The 19,825-nt window shown below is 35.9% G+C and overlaps 1 protein-coding gene across 2 annotated transcripts in view; it reads left to right on the top strand.

Annotated features, from left to right (window-relative positions):
- Positions 1-19,825, top strand: part of dor (vacuolar protein sorting-associated protein 18 dor) — a 201,594-nt gene that overhangs the window by 72,469 nt on the left and 109,300 nt on the right. For both annotated transcript variants that reach the window (XM_090390559.1, XM_090390558.1), the window contains 4 exons: positions 9,229-9,317; positions 9,647-9,745; positions 12,315-12,396; positions 18,129-18,212. In XM_090390559.1, the coding sequence (XP_090246685.1) occupies positions 9,229-9,317; positions 9,647-9,745; positions 12,315-12,396; positions 18,129-18,212 (354 nt within the window). The remainder of the gene's footprint in view (positions 1-9,228; positions 9,318-9,646; positions 9,746-12,314; positions 12,397-18,128; positions 18,213-19,825) is intronic.

Raw genomic sequence — 19,825 nt, 5'->3', positions numbered from 1 at the left:
GGCAGGGACAGGAGATACAGAGATATTACCTGTCCCTACCTGTGGTGGATAGGCTGCCAATTCTTGAAGTAAGGCTTTCCGTCTATGACACTTGATAATGGGAATGCCTAAATAAAGCCTCATTGATTTTCTTTATCCCTCGAGCCGTCAACTCGATCTCATGAGTGGCGAGGATCTTTTCTTCTTGGGCAGTCCAACATGCTTTGATGCACTCTGTTCTTATTGCAGCGTTGGCTTCGGCTGGATGTTTCGAGGTGCGATGCACACCAAGGCCAACTGCGGTAGAGAATGCACGATCGCAGACCTGACATATGAAGTGTCTGAGATTGGGAACACCTTGACCGCCAGAACAAGCATGATGAGAACTTGAATAAATGGGTTGATGACAGTCTTTGCAGAGCTTTCTTTTAACTTTCTTCCTGAGGATGCTGCTGGAACGGGTGGCAGGATCACCTCCAAACAAGAAACAGACATCTGGATTCACGCTCGACGAGTTTCCTGGCTCCGGCCTATAAGAGTCGGAGCCTTCATCTGATGAGTTATTGCAAGCGAGGAAACTTAACCTACCAGGGCTGCTAACCCTGGTAGGGAGGAATAGCGTAGCAGGCCAATCAGTCACCCGAAGGTGTCCAGGAATCGCCCCTGGGAGGCCGCCTACTGCCACACTTGCGAAGTGTCTCAGGGGATGTGCAAGCCAAGATGACGCTTAAATCTTGCAGACTCACATCCCCTCTAGACCACTTTTTGATATGTCAGTCAGCCATCCTCTTATCCATGCTAATATTCTATAATTCAAACCCACATTCTCCAATTTATGCAACAGTCTACCATGCTTTATTCTATCAAAAGCCTTAGTAGAATCCAAAAGTATCATGGTTCCATTCCCCCCTTGTCTAGTTCAATGGTAACATTGTTATAGAATGTGAGCAAGTTGCTAAAACATGACCTTCCTTACTAAACCCATTTTGCTCATTGCAAAGTAGAGATTCACTGTCAACCCATTTCTGAATGCAAGGCAACCAGTTTTTCCAAAATCTTCACCACTCCTGAGATAGTGATTTGTCAATAGTTGGATACATCAGTCTTTGCACCACCCTTGTGCAATGGAATTACCATACATTTTTTCCATTCCTGCAGAATCTTCCCTCTTCTGAGACTCATATTAAACAGCCTGGTCAGAGGAATAGCCAGTTCAGCTGAACACTCTTTGAGCACATGTGCTGATATCCCATTAGTCCCTATTGCTGAATTCTTATTGTTTGTGCAACATCTCTAATACCTCGCCCTCATACACCTGAGTTTCTTCAACCAGTGAAGAGGTAGCAGTGAACTCAATGTTGCATACACCACGTTGATAGCCTTTAACAAAATGGACACTCATTAGTTGAACAATCTCTTTGCATCTGTTACCTTCATCCTATCTGCATTTAGAAGAGTTATTCTTTCATATTCGTTTTTTCTTTTACTTGCAGCATGTCAATAGAATTTTTGTGGGTTGTCTTTAGCATGCAGAGCCAGTTTCTTTTCATACTCAGGCTGCTTTCCATACAACAGTTGTGAGTAATCTAGTCTGCTGCTTATAATTTTCATAATGGACATCATCCTTGTGCACACAGTATTCCTTCCTCATCATCCTTTTCTTATGAATCTCTTTCTTAATAAGATTACACATCCATTTGACTAATATCCTAATTATTCTTTGAACTCTCAGAACACATTCTGATGTGGCATCATTTTAGTATTGTTTAATTGCTTCCCATGCACTTGATATTCTTCCCATCCAGCAACCAATCCCATTCCACTGAACACAGTATACTCCTCAGTTGGTCATAATTTCCTGCATTGTAGTTCAGCATGTAACCTTTTCTGAATGGAACACTCATAAACGTAGTTACTTCCCAAGTAAGTACTGCATGATCACTGTCACCATCCGGAGGCAGAATAGTTATGTCTTTAACTGAAACACCTTCTGACTATAATCTAACTATAATCAAATCTAACACTCTTTGACCTCAAGTTCCTTCTGTCACATGCTGCTTGAGGAAGTTGTCCCGCAACAACTCAATAAATTCATATTCAATCTTCTCATGAGATTCTACAATCAATATTTGTATAATTAAGGTCTCCCATTATGATTACTCTTTTTGCACTCATCTTTTCTATTTGGTGATGTATTTCTTTATCTCTAGCAACTGATCCACCACGTCTGTAACAACTCCCCACCATGTTGTAATTGATCTTGTTAGATTCCATCTCACACCAGATGGCTTCAAACTCTTTGCCACATCAAATACTATTAGTAATAGAACTACAATCATAGGTCTCAAATGGAATCAAGTCATCTGATATCGTTAGCAGCATGTGCCCTCCTCTCCTATCCTCTGTTTTCTTCCTAAAAATACTGTACTCTTTACACTCAATACCAGTTAGTATGTCTGATTCTGATAGCGAGGTCTCACTAATGCTTATAATCTGAGGTCCCAACATATTGACCAATTCAACAAACTCTACCCCTTTGTTTCTGATATTCCTAGCATTCATGTACAGACATAATAATCTACCTCCTATGTTCTTTTGTTATTCTCTTGTCTGCAATTTGCATGACACAATTTGACAACTTGCAGATTTCTATTCTTCTCTAGTACCTTTATACATGTAAACATCTTTACACATGTTTGATCGGTCTGAACTGGATGAACACAAAGTCAAAATTGTTCTCTCCTCATCAACATTTCCTTTATGAAGCCCATTCCTGACATTAACACATTGCTGTTCTTACACTCACATTCTCACTATTCTTTCCTTTATAATTTAGTTCCCCTGACTCTGTGTTAGGCCTCATTCCAGTTTTTAGTTTTTCAAGACTCCTGATATCAAATGCATTCAGGTGTAGGCCATCTCTCTTACACAAATCCAGTCTTCCCTCAAAATCACTCCACATATCCAAAAACTTGCATCAATTCCTTCTACACAGCCTATGCATTGAATCATTTGCCATCATCATTTGCCCTTCTTAATTCATTTTTATCATATTGAGGTAATATACTGATGATTTTCACTTTCTCACTCTTCCAACAACCCTTTCATGTCCTCTCTCATGCTGAACTTATCACTCGTTAAGTCGTTAATACCTACTACAATTACGATCTCATTTGCTTTTATTTTCTGCATGTATTTTTTTGAATATAGTTCCAAAACCTTTCGAGGCCCTTTAGCTTAATTGAAGAAAAAATAATAATAAATAAAAAGTTGTTTATAAAAATAATTGTCATAAATATACCTAAGGCTAAATTTTGCAATGAAATGACACATTACATTTTGTTTTTCTGCAACTCATTACAATTTTAACTTTCAGGTTCATCATCTTATGTGGCATCTTCATCCATAATTGCGAACCTTCATATTGAGGGTTTGCAATTATGGATCTATCCATAATACAATACTGGGGCTAATACTGCACAGGGACCCCAAGAACCAAGTGCAAGGGAAATGTTCCCTGTATATTTTTGACTGTAGATCCGTATGTGTGTTCATAGGACTGGTTCGCCTGTTCTGAGGGATGAAAAACGCGAGTTTCTGGGTGAAAAAAAAACCCTCTACCTCTGTATGAAACCAGCTAACTCACCTTTAGTCGAAAGAGACCAGATAAAGGTTCCTCACATTATGGATAGGCATTGAACCCAGGTCTATACCGACTGAGCTACAGAGGCTCTTCTGGTTCATAGAACTCTTATTTTTGTAGTACAGAATTGTGAAGTACTGTAGTCATTAAAAACGATGAACTTCAGGATGATTTCAGAAACATCTTTAAAGGAATACATTTATTTATCTGCTTGATTACATTTCATTTACATTACAATTACATTTCAGCAAAACATTTTATATATATATATATATATATATATATATATATATATATAATATATAGAATCCTAAAATATTTGCTATTAATGCAGAGTTAAATTATTGTATTTAATTGTTTTATACGTATGTGAGAAACTGAGTTATTTAAACATAAGTAAAATGTATATTTCCTTAAATTATATATTTTTGGTATGGCACTTATGAGTAGCAGAACAATGGTATTGAGGATATCTTTGTTGGGATGAGTCAGATTTGTGTGATTTTCTCCAGTGTAAAATTTGTGAGATGTATTTGTCACAAAAGTTAAACGATTTGTGAAAGGAGAGCAAACCAGTAAGTGAGTGTGTAATAAATGTTTTGAAATTGAATGTGGAAATAACAAATTACATGATAGTAAAGTAGAGAGTATTGATAGAAGACTCATCATCAAATTCCTGACATGTACCCTCAAGTGGAGTACAGGATATGATAGTACTACATGAAAAATTTACATCATTACTAACTTCCTATCTACAATTTTCCTCCAAATCAATCTGTTACCTGCCAAGACTCCAATATTGTCTATCTTCTAAGGCACTTTTTACCATATCAATCCACCTATATCTTGGTCTTCCTCTGAGTCTTTTTCCTGCCAACCTGGTAGAGAACACTTGTTTTGCTAATCTTTCCTCTCCCATTCTGTTTAAGTGACCATACTACCTGAGATTAATTCTACTAACACATTCCTGGATGCTAACCATGGGGGGGGGGGGCTTTTTAATCGGGCAACATCCCAGCCGGCATGAAATTCTGTCATGTTGTACTATAATTTTTTGTTGCATGTTGTGGTTTAAGCCAATTAGAATTCAGTTTGGTCGGCTAAATCCCAAATTGCCAGCCCATCCTCGTATATTCATTATCCAGATAGATTCCTAACAGGGTGCACCACAATAAGGTGAGGATTGGACATTAGGTCAGAAGTCCTGGTCGGTTCGCTACATTCCTTTAAAGGCTATGTGGAGGCCTCCTCTCAATTATGTAGCTTTGGCCCTTAAGCATCCCTTGATAGAAGACTAGAAAATGTAAATATTAGTGATAATACTGAAAGTGCAGCGGCTGAAGTTCAGGAGAATGTTAAATACCTGAATAAAGAAACAGCACTTGCATGTAGTCCTTCAAAGTGCAAGAGTGTAAAGTTGCAGAAACAGCAAGATATTAGTTGAACTGAGAATAGACAAATTCAAGAGGAATGAGGCAAAAAAAAAAAAAAAATTAAGAATAAACAACAGAAAGAGCCTAAGCAGATCTTTATGGCAGTTCTATATTAAAAGAATACTTCACAAAAGCACTACAAAATTGTTTCCCTGGTGTGAAGAATTAATAATATTAGTTATGCTGTCAGAAATGCAGGAAATGTAAAAGAATTTTCATTGTTTTGGCTGGCACACCAATGACCTGAGAGGTGACAAGTATCGTATGAGGGAGGATGAGAGAGTTATTGGAAGAATCAAAAAAGAAGAGCAAGAGGGTGAAGTGTGTAAATCTGCTGCCATGCTGTGATAGAGGCAAACTGAGAATGAAGGCAATGATAATTAATGAATCAATATGCAGATGTAGAGTTTATGTACCTATGGTCTGAATTTGTTGGATGGAAAAATTTGCACAATGCTAATACACTGCATTTAAATTATTTGGAGTTGGGTGTGTAGAGAGTTTTTTGTTCACCGAGAGTGTGGAAGCACAAATTCAGGAAAACTAGAGAAATTAGGGCAGATGCATATGATGTGTGTGTGTGTGTGTGTGTGGTGTGTGTAGGCACCCATGAAGCGAATGAATGTGTGAATGAACAAAAAATGCAGAATCTAGTCTCTCAGGCAACATTATTGAATGGAGTAATCAGTTAAGAATGTAAAGTATGTTGAGGACCTAAGTGGATGCTACAGAGTCTATAAACTAATTCCAGAAGCATTGGGAAGAAGAGGGAAAAGTTTTTGACATTGGTTAGGGCAACTTGTCAAAAGTTATAGGAATCATTGAGACATGACTACCAGAAGATGACATAGTTACAGAGACTGAATATGATGAATCAGGGAAGATAGAGTAGACTAGACAGGACAGGGATGGTGTGATGACGTCAGATGAATTACAGCCAACAAGAGTATGAGTCATTTGGGCAGATGGCAGTTCTTTTGAGTTAATCTGGTTTGAGATTGAGGCAAAAGGACAAAATATAAAACTGATTTCTGCTATAGGCCAAGTGATGCTAAGGATGATGTGGGAAAACATGCATCAGCAGATTAGCACAATGAGGCAAGTCGAGTAATTATTATGGCAGACTTCAACTTTGGAGACATAGATCGGAATGAGGAAAGATCACATGGCAGGAAGGAAAGATACACTTACTGAGAGATAATTACTTGAAGCAGAATGTGATGGAATAGACTCAGCATACAAGAGTGTTGGATCTTGTTATGGGATCAGAAGACCTGTCCATAACTAAGGTGCCTCCAATTGAGGAAAAGTGGTCATGTGGTCTTGACTTAGGAGATAGAAAAACATGGGAAATTCTAGATAAGAAAGGGTTATATGTGGAACTACGAGAGGATGTCCAGAAAGTAAGTTCTGTTTTTAAATATTTTCACTGCACCGTTGCGATTGCAATGGTATACATGCGTGCTGAGTTTGTTGATTCCTTAGCAAGGCGTTGGTGCTATTTTCAGACATTCTTGCAGTGCGTACACTTCTTGGTGTGTGTTTATAATGTCTAAGAAAATCAAATTGCCTGTTGCATGTGAAATTAGGTCAGTTATCCATTTCTTGAATGTGAAGAACATTAAAGGAGCTGAACATTGGCAAATTATTGAGGTTTATGGAAAAACACTCAATGAGTGAGTCAATGGTACAAAGATGGGTAAGACTTTTTAATGAAGGAAGGACTGGTGTGCATGATGATGAATGGAGCGGCGACCATCTTTAGTGACTGACAATTTGGTGCGTGCAGTTGAAGAGAAGATTCAACAGAATAGGGGATTCACTATGACGTCACTCTCGCGGCAATTTTCCAGAATTTTCACTTTTATGTCTTCATGAAATTGTGTCAGAGAAACTTAATTATCGGAAATTGTGTGCACACTGGGTGCCAAAGTTGATTACAGAACAACACAAAGTGAATCGAATGGGCAGTGCTTTGGAATTCTTGACATGCTACCATGAGGATGATGATGCTTTCCTGAGCTGACTTGTCACCGGGAACGAGACTTGGATGTCGCACGCAACCCCTGAATCCAAACAATAGTCCATGGAGTGGAGGCACACCTCATCACCAGTCAAGACGAAATTGAAGACAATGGTTTCCACTTGGAAAATCATGTGTACTGTGTTTTGGGACAGACAAGGAATTTTGCTGGTAGACTTCTTCGGTCAAGGCTCCACAATCAACATGTGTATGTACTGCCAAACCCTTAAGAGACCGCATCGTGCGATCCAGAATAAACAACATGGCATGCTTACCAGAGGTGTTGTTTTGATTCATGATACTGCCTGCCCACTCACGGCCAATGTAACACAACAACTTCTCGCCATATAGTCCTGACCTCGTGCCAAGCAACTTTCATCTGTTCAAACATCTGAAATCTTACCTTGGTGGCCGGTGGTTTCAAGATGACGACGAGGTCAAAGAAGCAGTTAATACATGGTTTGCGTCGCAGGCAGCAACCATCTACGACGAAGGTATACAACTCTTGGTGTCCCATTACAATAAATGCCTGAACAATGGCGGAAATTATGTAGAAAAGTAGTGAAAGATGTCTACTTTAATTTCCAATAAAGTTTTTTTTGTATGTATATTTTTGTTTCTCTGACAGCCCATCTGAACTTACTTTCGGGACATCCCTCATATAAGGCAGGTGATTATGATACTCTTAGGAGGCAGCTTGAAGTAGTACCATGGCATAAATTTCTGCAAAAGAAGGATGTTGACTGTGCATTTGGGATAGTCAGAGGGCATCTGGAGGAAGCGATATCACACTGTAAAACCCAAGATCAGGAGTGTAAATCAAATAGCAGTTAGAAGCATGAGTAGCATCATTAATCACGAACTGCAAAAAAAATAAAATCTTGTGGAGAATATGTAAGGAGAAAGGTGACCAGTTAACTTATGAACAGTACCAGAGTCATGCAAGAAAGTGACCACCATGGTAAGGAAGGCAAAATCAGATTATGAGAAGAAATTAACCAAGCTGGCAAAAGGAAATCCCAAAAAGCTCTTTCACTATGTGGCAAGTAGGAGAAAGAATGATTATGAAAGGATAACTTTTACACATTCAGATAGACAGGTTACAGAGGCAGACAAAATTGTTGAGCTACTGAGTTGACCACTTTGCAAGGGTATATCATCCAAGCTATTGTTATGGCAAAGGTGACGGAGGCTGATGTGAGAATAAAGGTTGATGAATTGGAGGTACTTAGGATATTTGCAAAATCTGAACGCAAATACAGCTGTGGGATTGGATGGGATATCAGCTCACATTTTAAGAGAGTGTACAGGGGAATTGTGATGCCTTTAACTAGGCTATTTAAGTCTTAGCTCTGACAAAGTCCCAAGATAGTGGAAGGAGAAAAAAAGTAATTCCTTTGCATAAAGGAGGATCTAAGTCTTTGGTAGCAAATTATAGACCAATAGGAATTTTGCTGCTAAACCAATCAGTATCTCAGGAGTGGTTGTAAAAGTAATGGAAAAGTTGGCCAAAATGGTAATTCAGGAATGGGTGGATAAGAATATGATACTCTATGAGGGGGGCAGCATGGACCATTTTGAAGTGTCCATCATACCTTTAGTGATCTACTAACTTTTTTATTAATAGTGACAGCCGAGTTGGATAAAGGGAATGGCTACATGATGCTACTGTTTAATTTTGCAAAAGTGTTTGACAGAATACGACATAGAACTTTGTTACACAAACTGCAACAAATAGTGATGGATATGAAACTGGTAATACGGATAAAAGGGTGGCTGCTGGACATATATTCAAAAGTAGTATATAGAGAAGCAGAATATAGGGGTGGAAATTAAAAACAAATTGTTTAAAAAATGAATTGCAAATTATTAATTTGCTCTTAAACAGCCTATGTACAGCCTATGAAAAAAAAAAAAAGATTATGTGACATTGTGCTCGAAACATAGTATTAGGCAACTCTAAATTTGTAATTTTTAGTTATATGGGGTACTTGATTAATTGAGGTTCAGATAAAACAGAGTTTACCATGTGGGTGGGTATGTATATGTGTGTGTGTGTTTGTGTGTATATATATATACATACACAAACGATCATGACTATGTAAATGTTATGTCATTCTAATCAGAAGCTGTTTGTTTTTGTTTATTAGACGGCTTTATCAGTTTGTTGGCAGCATTCCTTCAGGACAGGAGCCACCAGTTTTGCAACACATTTTTAACAACTACAAGGATATTCCTGGTGAGTTCAAATTACTAGTTTGTTTTATAACTACTCTCTCTCTGTTTCTCTAATTGTGCTTTTGTGTACGTCATGAAATGTTTGTTAAATGGAATCAACTATTCAAAGCTTGATTGATTTAATTTTATTCCTTTAATCAAAATAATTAATTAGGTTTAACTGAATATTCTCACTGTGTGGGAAGAATATCAAAAAATATTTTTGCTTTTGTGGAATTTCCTTTTTAAAAAAGTTTTGTTTTTATAGAAGTTCCCTATATGTGTGTGTATATATATATATATTAAACAGCAGTATGGCATTCTAATGTGTATATGTATGTACTTCAACAGAGAGATTTCAAGAAATTCCTGGAGAACTGGAATATAGCAAGTTACAATTCTATTACCCATCTCCAAGAGCTCATCCAGTAACTTTTGGTTGGATGACAGGTCAGTATGTGTGTGTGTATGTATATATATATATATATATATATATATTTTTTTTTTTTACAAGGTTAATTAAAATAAGGATCGAAACTTAAAATATGAAAACCAGAATGCATTATACATAAAGTAGGACTCCAGCGAGTGTAAATTTCAAAATAATGTAAAAACACTATTTTATATACAAAGGCATATTTCATATAAATGCAAGTGCACACACTTGCATTTATATGAAATTTTGGTAATTAATAAAATCTAATAAAATTAATAAAAACACATGGGCCTTTTAAGAGCTTCATAGAAATATTGTTGCTTCTGGTATTATTCCAGATTTAGGAATCACTGATTACAAAAAGGTAATTAGGAATTTTTGTCATCGTGGATTGCATACGCCATTGGGTGCAGTTTCTGTCACCATCTGAAATAAATAGGCTAAAGTCAAGGCACCCTCCAATCTTAACAGCAAAAAATCTTGGATGGCAGGATGACCTGTCATCCAAGAGATCAGAGACAAGTTTCAACATGAAATAATGACATTTCAACAAGTTTCAACATAATGTAATGTAACTTTTCATGTGTGAGCCTTATGCTAAATAAATCTGTCCATCTGCCCCCTTATTTCTCTAACCCAGATAATGCTATTGCAACATTGAAAACAAAGATGACCTCCTGGCATTATTCTTCTTTTCTGCTTCCTGCATTTACGACTGAGGCAAATTGAGGTGATTTGCCTCATTCACTCACTGTACCAAAAAACAGTGCACTACATGTCTCCAGTAGCCACTCACCAAAAAAAGCACCAGAAGAATTTTGAATAATCCTTTAGATTTGTACTGGATTTATTTAACACATTCGCTGCCACGCTACTTCGGCATAGTCTGTTCCCGTACGCCAAGCAATTTCACTTCTTCTAGGTCAGTACGGTAATCTCGTTGCCGGCGGTAAGCGTCATACGAGTATACTCGTAGTTGGCTTGTGCAGAGCATATACTGTCTATGAGAATACACAATTTTGATGCTAGCTCCACAAGCCAAGCATTTTCACTTCTTCAAGATTATTACAGTAATCTCGTTGCCAGTGGTAAGCGTCATACGAGTATACTCATAGCTGGCTTGTGTGGCTGGTTTACCAACTACGCGTATACTCGTAGTTGGCAGCGAACATGTTAAGAGTATGACATTATCTGCATAAAATAGTCAAGATTAATATCTCCAGTTTTGATATCAAGTTTATTGACACTTTCCTCATAATGTGATCCATACGAATATCATCATTGACCAATATATGTGTGTGTATTATTTATTAATACCATATCCTAATGTATAATGTATAGTATATTGCCATGAGTGGGTCAAGAATTATAGTTCACCTCCTCCAGAGACCAAACATGGAAATTTTTTTGAATCATCTCAGGCTTCCTGTAAGGTGAGCTATGGTCTCATGAGCAACTAAAATCACTTACCACATACTTTCACAAACATCCATGCCATAAGTGAGATTTGAACCCGGGGTTCATACCCTACTGGAAAGCAGAGATGCTGTCCACCTGAACAACTAGGTTGGCAGTTAGTCTGTCTAGGTTGTCTTAAAATTGTACATCTCTGCTTTTTAAATGAATTTTTTTTCATACTGTTTTGCATTTGCAATTAATAAATTTTATGGAAGCTATCAGTATTATGACAGCAAATGTATTTTTATATATAAAGTGTGTATTTATATAAAAACTTGCATGCTTATATATATTTGGTAGCATGCAAAGTCAGTAAATTTGTTTGTTTGTCAGTAAATTAAATAAAATAACAATTTAAGGCAGTAAACTGGTTAAAGATCTAATAATTACTTTAATTAAAAAACACAATGCTTCATCTTACTTACATATGACTTCTTCAAGTGTACAGAAGAAAAACTAAAAGACAAAACAAATAATAAAAGATTGACGAGGTAACATCCATTATAGAATATATAGGAATGTGATGATTTGAAATTGTCTGACATGCTTTTCATTATTGAGCATGCTGTGCATGTTCACTTTCTGTTTAAATGTTTGGCTAGCTATAACCAGAATGCACTTTGATAAGTTTTTCTAGGATTTATATTTAGTGTATGAGATTTGGTGCTATTTCTAAAAATTCCCAAATTCTCTCAGTTATATTATAATAATGATGTAATAATTCGGATTTATTCCATAAGATTTGACGTCTCTCTTGCGAGGTATCTTGTGGATGAGCTGAAAAGATTACATGTCAAGACAGAGCTGAGGCCTCACTTTTTTTGGTATTCAATATTTTTAATATGTTCTTCAATATGTCATTCAGTAGATTTCTGTTTATCCATAGTATTGTTTCATGCACTGACACCATAGTGCATGGTTGCCACCTTGCTAATCTTTTAATACTTCTTTGTCAAAAGTTTTTCTTTTGTTCACCTGAAGAAGACATATGTAAGTAACATTGTGTTTTTATAATTAAAGAAATTATTAGATCTTGTTTACTGCCTTACAAACTGTTATATGTAGTGGAGATTGATTTCATTTTCAAAATTTTACTTCTATGCCTTTTTAATTCTATTATTTTAGAACCTGGAGTGATGTATGGGAAAATTGATTATTACACTGCTTTAGAAGGAGATCCAGTAATTGCTGATGCACACCTGCTACAGTATCCTTTGTTTTTGACAGCAGACACATATATATATCTGTGGTTAATTTTTATCTTTAAAATAAAGCAAATTATGTTAAATTAACAAAATTGTTGATGCAGTTGAGAGACTGGATTTTCTTTTGTTTTGTTCATTTTTATGATATTGTGGATTACCAAATATATTAATATGGACTGATAATATGAAATTGTCATGTGAAATTGATAGAAGTTTCCATTCTGGAGATAGCAAGTTCTGTGAACTCGCATGAAATTCTTTATTAGGACACCTACCAATTTACTCCATGAATCTTCATTATTTATTATAACTACAGTTCAGCTGAGTTGTGATTCTATGATGTTGCATGGTCATCAAGAATAAAGAATGCAAACTGTAATCCACAATATTGTCAGATTGTATAAGGACCATTGTGCACTGTACACTTTGAAGGTAATATGGATCCTTTCATTGTGAACATTATTTTTTTCTTTCATGTTCTGAACACAATTTTCTGATTGTTTGCTCTAACACAAATCCAAACATAGTTCATCCCAAATTAAAATTCACTTATTGCACTCTCTGTAATAAGTGAATTTTATGCTTCTTTTTTCCCCCATATTTTTGTTATGGAATGAAAATGTTTGGATTCATTATGGAAGTTATGGAGACTACTACCATATTGGAGTAATAACTTTAATTCAGAATAAACCAAATTAGTTACCTGATTTGGTAATGATAATTACCATGATAATTAAAAGGAATGATAACCTTAACATGACAAACAATGTCATGTTAAGGTTATCTTGGTCAACTGTTGACCCTACCAGCATGATTCTAGTGGGGGAAAACCTACATCATAGACTGCTACTATATATATATATATATATGGCTGGCAGTCAATTTCAGTCATAGAATTAAAACAAATTTAGTTTTTTATATCAGTTGCTTATTTAGAAACTGACTAGTTTTGCTTGCACTAAAACTGGTGTCTTGTCAGGGTTTAAATAAAACACACAGAGACAAAAAATTATACACACACTGAGTTAGCTTTGTATTTAGGAACACTCCCCCCAATTTACATATTCAGCATGACAACGAAGTACTCCGTGATATTAATGTCACGTGCGGCTACTATAAATAGGCACACCTATTCTCTGTATGTTATAAGTAAATGTTTCCCAGTAATGGGGAAAAGTAGCAACATAAACCAATTTGACTGCAAGCATATAGTTGGGGGCCTAGTATTTCAGAAACAGACACAGTAGCTTTTTTTCCCACATCCTAGGTCTGTTGATTATCATCTGTTATGACCTGTTAGCTGACCATCTCCATCCATATCTGCAGGAGATCTACCTCGACCACAGTGCCATCTTTCACAAGGACAACATGCCTTGTCATCGGACTCGTACAACTACTGAGTGGTTGGAGGAACACAACAATGAATTCTCCACATTGCCTTGGTCCCCAAACTTCCCTAACTCTAACCCAATTGAACATGTGTGAGATATTCTTGAATGGGGTGTGAGAACTTCTGGTGAGTGAGTGTGAGTGTTATGTGGTGAGCAAAAAGAATGATTATGGAAGGATAACTTTAATGAATGCTGATGGTAAGGAGATAACAAGTGTGTATTGACCATGTGGAAATAATGCAGTGATCAATATGACAGGAATCAAGATGAGAATAGAGGTAAATGAAATGCAGATGTTTTGAATATTAAGAATCTCACTCTGTATACAGCCATGGTGTCAAATGAGATATGAGCCAGTGTGTTATGGAGAGTGCAAGAGAAATGGCAGTGCTCCTAATCATATTGTCTCATTTAAGTTTTAGTACTGGTGGAGTGCTAAGGGAGTGGAAAAAGGACAACACAGTTTCATTACACAGAGGACGGAGGTTTCAAATAATAGACCATTTAATATCTCAGGAGTGGTGATTGCAAAAATTAATTAAGAACATAATTCAGGAATGGGTTTGTCTTTTTGTAAAGATAGGTTTTGTTTTAATAATTTATTATTTTATTTTTTATGCATCTCCTCTCTACAAAAGAATATTTTTTATTTTTTTTTTAAATAATATAGACACTCTACTCTAGAGAGAAAAATGTGACTTTTTTTTTTCAAGCCACTTCAGGCTTACAGTAAACAGGGTGGTGGTGAAATTCATCTCTCACCTAAAGATATTGCTGATGATGATCTCACCACATCCATGGTTCTGGTGAGATCTGAATCTGCAGCCTGTTGGTTGGAGAATGTGAGTACATTAGCCACTCAGTCAAACAGGCTGGCTATTGACTTGCTTTCTTCCATAAAGTGGCAGCTGAGTTGGAGAAGGGAAGTGGCTACATCATGATTTTGCAGGACTTTGTAAAAACATTTGACAGGATTACCACATTGATCCCTATTGCATTGTTTGGACCAAATGGGGATGGACACAAAATTGTACCATGGATATGAGTGTGTGATGGAGTTGAATCAACGACAAGACAGATGACTAGTATGACAGAACTCTTATATACTTGGGAACTGATGTTCAATTTGTATATATATTGTTAATATTGGGAATGATTTGAGGGAGACTATTCATTGGTATACCAATGATAGTAAAGTGGGAAGAGCAGTAGTTAATAAAGATGTAGTTTGGGCAGAGGATAATGGCTATCAGTTCAGTCACTGCTTTGCTCTACTGATGAGTAAATGCTTTTCCCAATTTTTTCTACTTTTTCCCCTCACACAAGCTATCCTTATCCACTTGTTTTCTGTTAGTTTTATAATCTTTTCTGTAGATCTCTTGCTCTCTGGAAATTCAAACTGTAGTAAAGACATCTGTCTTTCATCCTAATAACCTGGCCATCCTGGCTCATATTCACTTTGTTTGGCTTTGTGAAGCCAAACAAAGTGAATCAACAGTTTTTTTTTTTTTATCTATCTATGTTTGAATAGTTTTACCTTCTGTGCTCTTTTAATTCCTAAATTATTTTCATCACTCCATTACACAGCTTTCCAAGCTTCCATAACTACTCAGATTTATTTATATGGTTTTAAATTTTAAAAGTAAGTTGGAATGTGCAATGTGTTGGTATGTGTAAGTTGGTAATTTAAATTGTTTAATATTCATTTATTATGATATATTTAGTATTCCACACATAAATTTGCCTTATATTATACTTACATATGATGGTAACATCATCAATCTATGTGAAGCTTCCATGTCAGTATAAATGTGCTTGCCATCTTGCAAATGCTAATAAACATCAATACAATGGATAGTCCAGTGCAAAAGGTGACAAGATAAAACTGGAAAATTTACTTTACAATAATCATTTACAGATTTGATGGCTGTACTAAGAATTTTTTCAGCTAATAAACTTCATTGGATATACTGAAAACTGAAGTCACATGATTTGTTATTTTTAAGCCCCTTCAGCATTTTTAGGTAAAAAAAAGTATCTTGAGGATATGATGAATGTTACCAATCACGTGACCACAACTTCTCTATTGCGCCCAGAAGAATACCTGCTGAAGACATTATGATACAAATTGAATGTGGGATTCAACACCTTCCAAACCACATCGCCAACGATATTAGACTGGATGTAGCTTGTGTTCTAACCAAACCTAAACCACCAAAAACCAACATGCCCAATAAGGAAATTAAATCTCTGCAAGAATTAAAGAAAAACAAGGAAATCATAATCACCAAAGCGGATAAAGGGAATGCCACAGTATTGCTTAACCAAAAGGATTACATAGGTAAGCTGAATACTCTATTGTTAGATTGAGCTACTTACCTCCCTATCGAGTACAATCCCACCAACTCACAAATATTAAAACCGTTTAACTCCATACCCCCCCCCCCCCCGTATATATGGACTCCCAAAAATACATAAGCAAAATGTGCCATTACGTCCCATAGTGGATGGCATTGATTCTCTCACATACAAACTAGCTAAACATTTGGCCAACGGCCTCACACACTATACTGGCAACATACCTTCACACAAAAAACTCAGCCCACTTCAAAGCCAGCATAGAAAACCTTACACTCAAACACGCTGACATAATGGTCAGTTTTGATGTCTCCTCCCTATTCACAAATGTCCCACTCAAAGAATCCATAGAGCTAATCCAAGCTAAATTTCCTCCCGATATCACAGTCCTATTTCAGTTCACAATGAACTCAGGCTATTTTGTTTGGCAAGGAAAATTCTACAAACAAATAGAGGGGACAGCCATGGGTTCTCCACTCTCCCCACCCTTGGCCAACTTTTATAAGGAGACTTTTGAAGAGGAAGCCTTAAACTCTGCCCCACAAAAACCAACCATTTGGCTTCGCTATGTTGATAATGTGTTCGTTATTTGGCCACGTGGCTCCGATGCACTCCTCTCCTTCCTAACACACTTAAACAACCAACACCCCAGAATCAAGTTCACCCTGGAAGAGGTAAAATACAACTGCCTTCCTTTCTTAGACACACTAGTCATCTGCCAGCCTGATGGAACCTTGGTTTTTCTCAGTTTATAGAAAACCCACCCATACAGGCAGATACATTCACCAACAATCCCCCCCCCCCCTCACAGCAATATGGAGTCATTAAGACACTACACAACAGGACTAAACTTATCTGTTCAAATGACAGTGCCTTAACCACAGTACTAAACCACATTCTCAACACTTTCTTAGCCAATGGCTATGAGTACGAGTACAGCTAATATCAGAATTTCAGAACACAAGGACTACATCCGGTTTCACCAATACAGCCACTCTGATCTTGCAGACCATGCGCTGGATTCCCGCCATAGAATACGGTGGAAGAAAGCCACAATAATACACCGTAGTAAATTCAAATACGAAAGGCTATTTATGGAATCAGCCTCAGCCCTAAGAAACAATCCAAACCTAAACAAATTTGGTTGCATGAAACTGCCCCAAATTTGGGAAACCTACATCAGAAGACTTTCAGCCCAATCGGCAAAGAATACCAACATTTCCCGCTAGGGGGCACCATCAGGACTTTTAGAAGAAAGAATAGCTTTCTGCTTCGTTCCTCATTTACTGTGTGTTGTGCTTGCGTGCACGTGTCTTGTATTTAAGTTCCTGTGATAATGGCAACGTGACGTTGCCAGAATATTGGAAGTGTATTAAAATTTATTTTAATGTATATTCTATTGTACGTTGTAATTTCCTTAAGCTATTTAGTAAGAATAAACTGATATGATTCAGTAACAATCAGCAGGATCTGATGCATATCACTTTTAAAGCTTAGAGTTAATGAATATGAATTATTTAACTTGACCATAACTCTTCTTATAATTGCATTCTGTGCCATTGTTTAGTTTCGTATCTTATAGTACATAATGTAGTATTTTTTTATATTCAGGTGATCTATCTGAATGCATTAATTCACAAAAATAGGTTTTTATTTATTTCCTTTATTAGAAAAAGTTTAATAATAGGTCTAATCCTATTTGTACTGAAACTTTTTTCAAATATATTCTTTGTCTTAGTTGTTAAGACTATTTTTCAAAAAAAAAAGTATATTATCTCTAGTTGCTATTTTATAAAGGGAAATTGATTTTTGTACTTCAATTATTTTCGAAGGTTTCAAACTTCATATCAGGATTCTTTTTTATATTAAGAATTAAACTTTTTTTCCTTCTTTTTTTTTCCCTGTTAATATCGTGTCATCTCTTAAAGAGGAAAAAGACAAATTTATTATTATTTGATGTGTAAATACCATTAACGTGTTCTCAGATATCCAGAAGAAGTTAGTTCCTCTAAGAAGCCACTGTCTATGGTGCTTACAGAGTTTCACACATTAGTTCTCTTCGAAGATAGGTAAAATGCATTTTTATATATAACAAATAGAAATTATTTTTATGTATTTGGCCAGTTTGATCAATCAGCTAATTACAGCTTTGTTGTAATTCTCAATTCAACAGAATCCCAATTCTGTTGAATTGGTACACAGAAATAATTAAATGTACTTTAATATTCATGAAAATATTACAAACTTCTAAATTAAGTTAGTTGTGCAATTCATTTTGTAGAAATCTTTTCACTGATAAGTATGTGTGGTAATTATATCCTTGATTGAACTGAAATAGCCTGTGTGTATGTATGTATACATGACACTAACACACACCAACTGCTTGACAAAATTAATAGAACGAAGTGTTTTTCGTGAATATTTTTTTTTTAACGGTGCTTATGAAGAAGAATATTTGATATAATAGGTATTCTGGTATGCAAATTCTGAGTATCCACTAGAAATTAATCCACTACTCAACAGTTTGCAACCACTTCATTCTGATTTTTGGCTTGCTCAGTGGGTTAGTTACATTTCAAGTACCTGAAGCTGAGCTTTTGCAGGTGCCATGTTGATTTAATGTGTCATCTCAATACTATGAATGCATGCTGTAACAAATTTGGCATGAAAATCGGCAATAAAAAAAGGCAAATACTATGAAAAGCAAGAACACCAACAACATCAGCTGCATCCTGAATGGGAGAGCCTATAGAACAAATAAAATATTTCACCAATTTGGCACAGCTTTTAAGTGTAGAAGCCAAGTTATACATGGAAGTAGACAACACAAAGATGAATGATGGGTAGGTAGTTGAATAAATTTATAAGAGAAATTAGCCAAAACACTAAACTATCTATACACATGATTTGTTCAAATATCAATTTTAACTTCTGGATCTAAAGTTGGGTTAGAAATAAAATAGTTGATCAGCTACTGTAGACTAATATGAGAGTTTGAAAAAAATTACTGGAGTGAACAGGTGACATCAATTGGCAGAATTATATGAAAAATTAAGATATAAGGAACTTGACACTGTTAACGTTCGGGAATGTTTGAGTAGAGCTATTCTGAGTTGGTAAGGTCAGTTACACAAAATGGTAGAAGAAAGATTAGCTGAACAGATGTTTAATGACAGGAAAAAGATCCGGAGACAGAACAAGTGGTAGATTGATTGATTGATACAATTAGAAGTTCCTTAAAAGACAAATAAGATCTGACAGTATCGAGTTCTGACAAATAACAGATTCATTTCAAGAAAATATGCTCCTCAGAATCTAGCAGTAATATAAAGTTAATCACGTAGTGCTATTCATGGTATCCTGTACACCTCTTAAGGGAACATATTAGGAAATTAATATATCATGCTTCTACCATATCTAATGTATTTTTCTGCATATACTTATTGTTGCCATTTCATTTGTCAATAACCAGTGTAATACATTATCATTGATAATTGATATTTCATCTGTGATATTTGATAAGATTGATATTGTCTTAAATTAATTAAGGGAATATTAAATCCCACATTATTTCAAAGCCGAATAAGAAAAATTTCAAAGCCTTCTTATTTGGCTTTGAAATAATGTGGGATTTAATATCCTACATTATTTCCCTTAATTAATTTAAATAATGTTATATTGC

Source organism: Typopeltis vanoorti, chromosome 3 (assembly GCF_054136105.1).
Source record: "Typopeltis vanoorti isolate ZY-2024b chromosome 3, IOZ_Tvanoo_1.0, whole genome shotgun sequence".
Taxonomy (NCBI): Eukaryota; Metazoa; Arthropoda; class Arachnida; order Uropygi; family Thelyphonidae; genus Typopeltis; species Typopeltis vanoorti.
The sequence above is the reverse complement of the archived record's forward strand: the minus strand, read 5'-3'. Positions and strand labels throughout refer to the sequence as shown.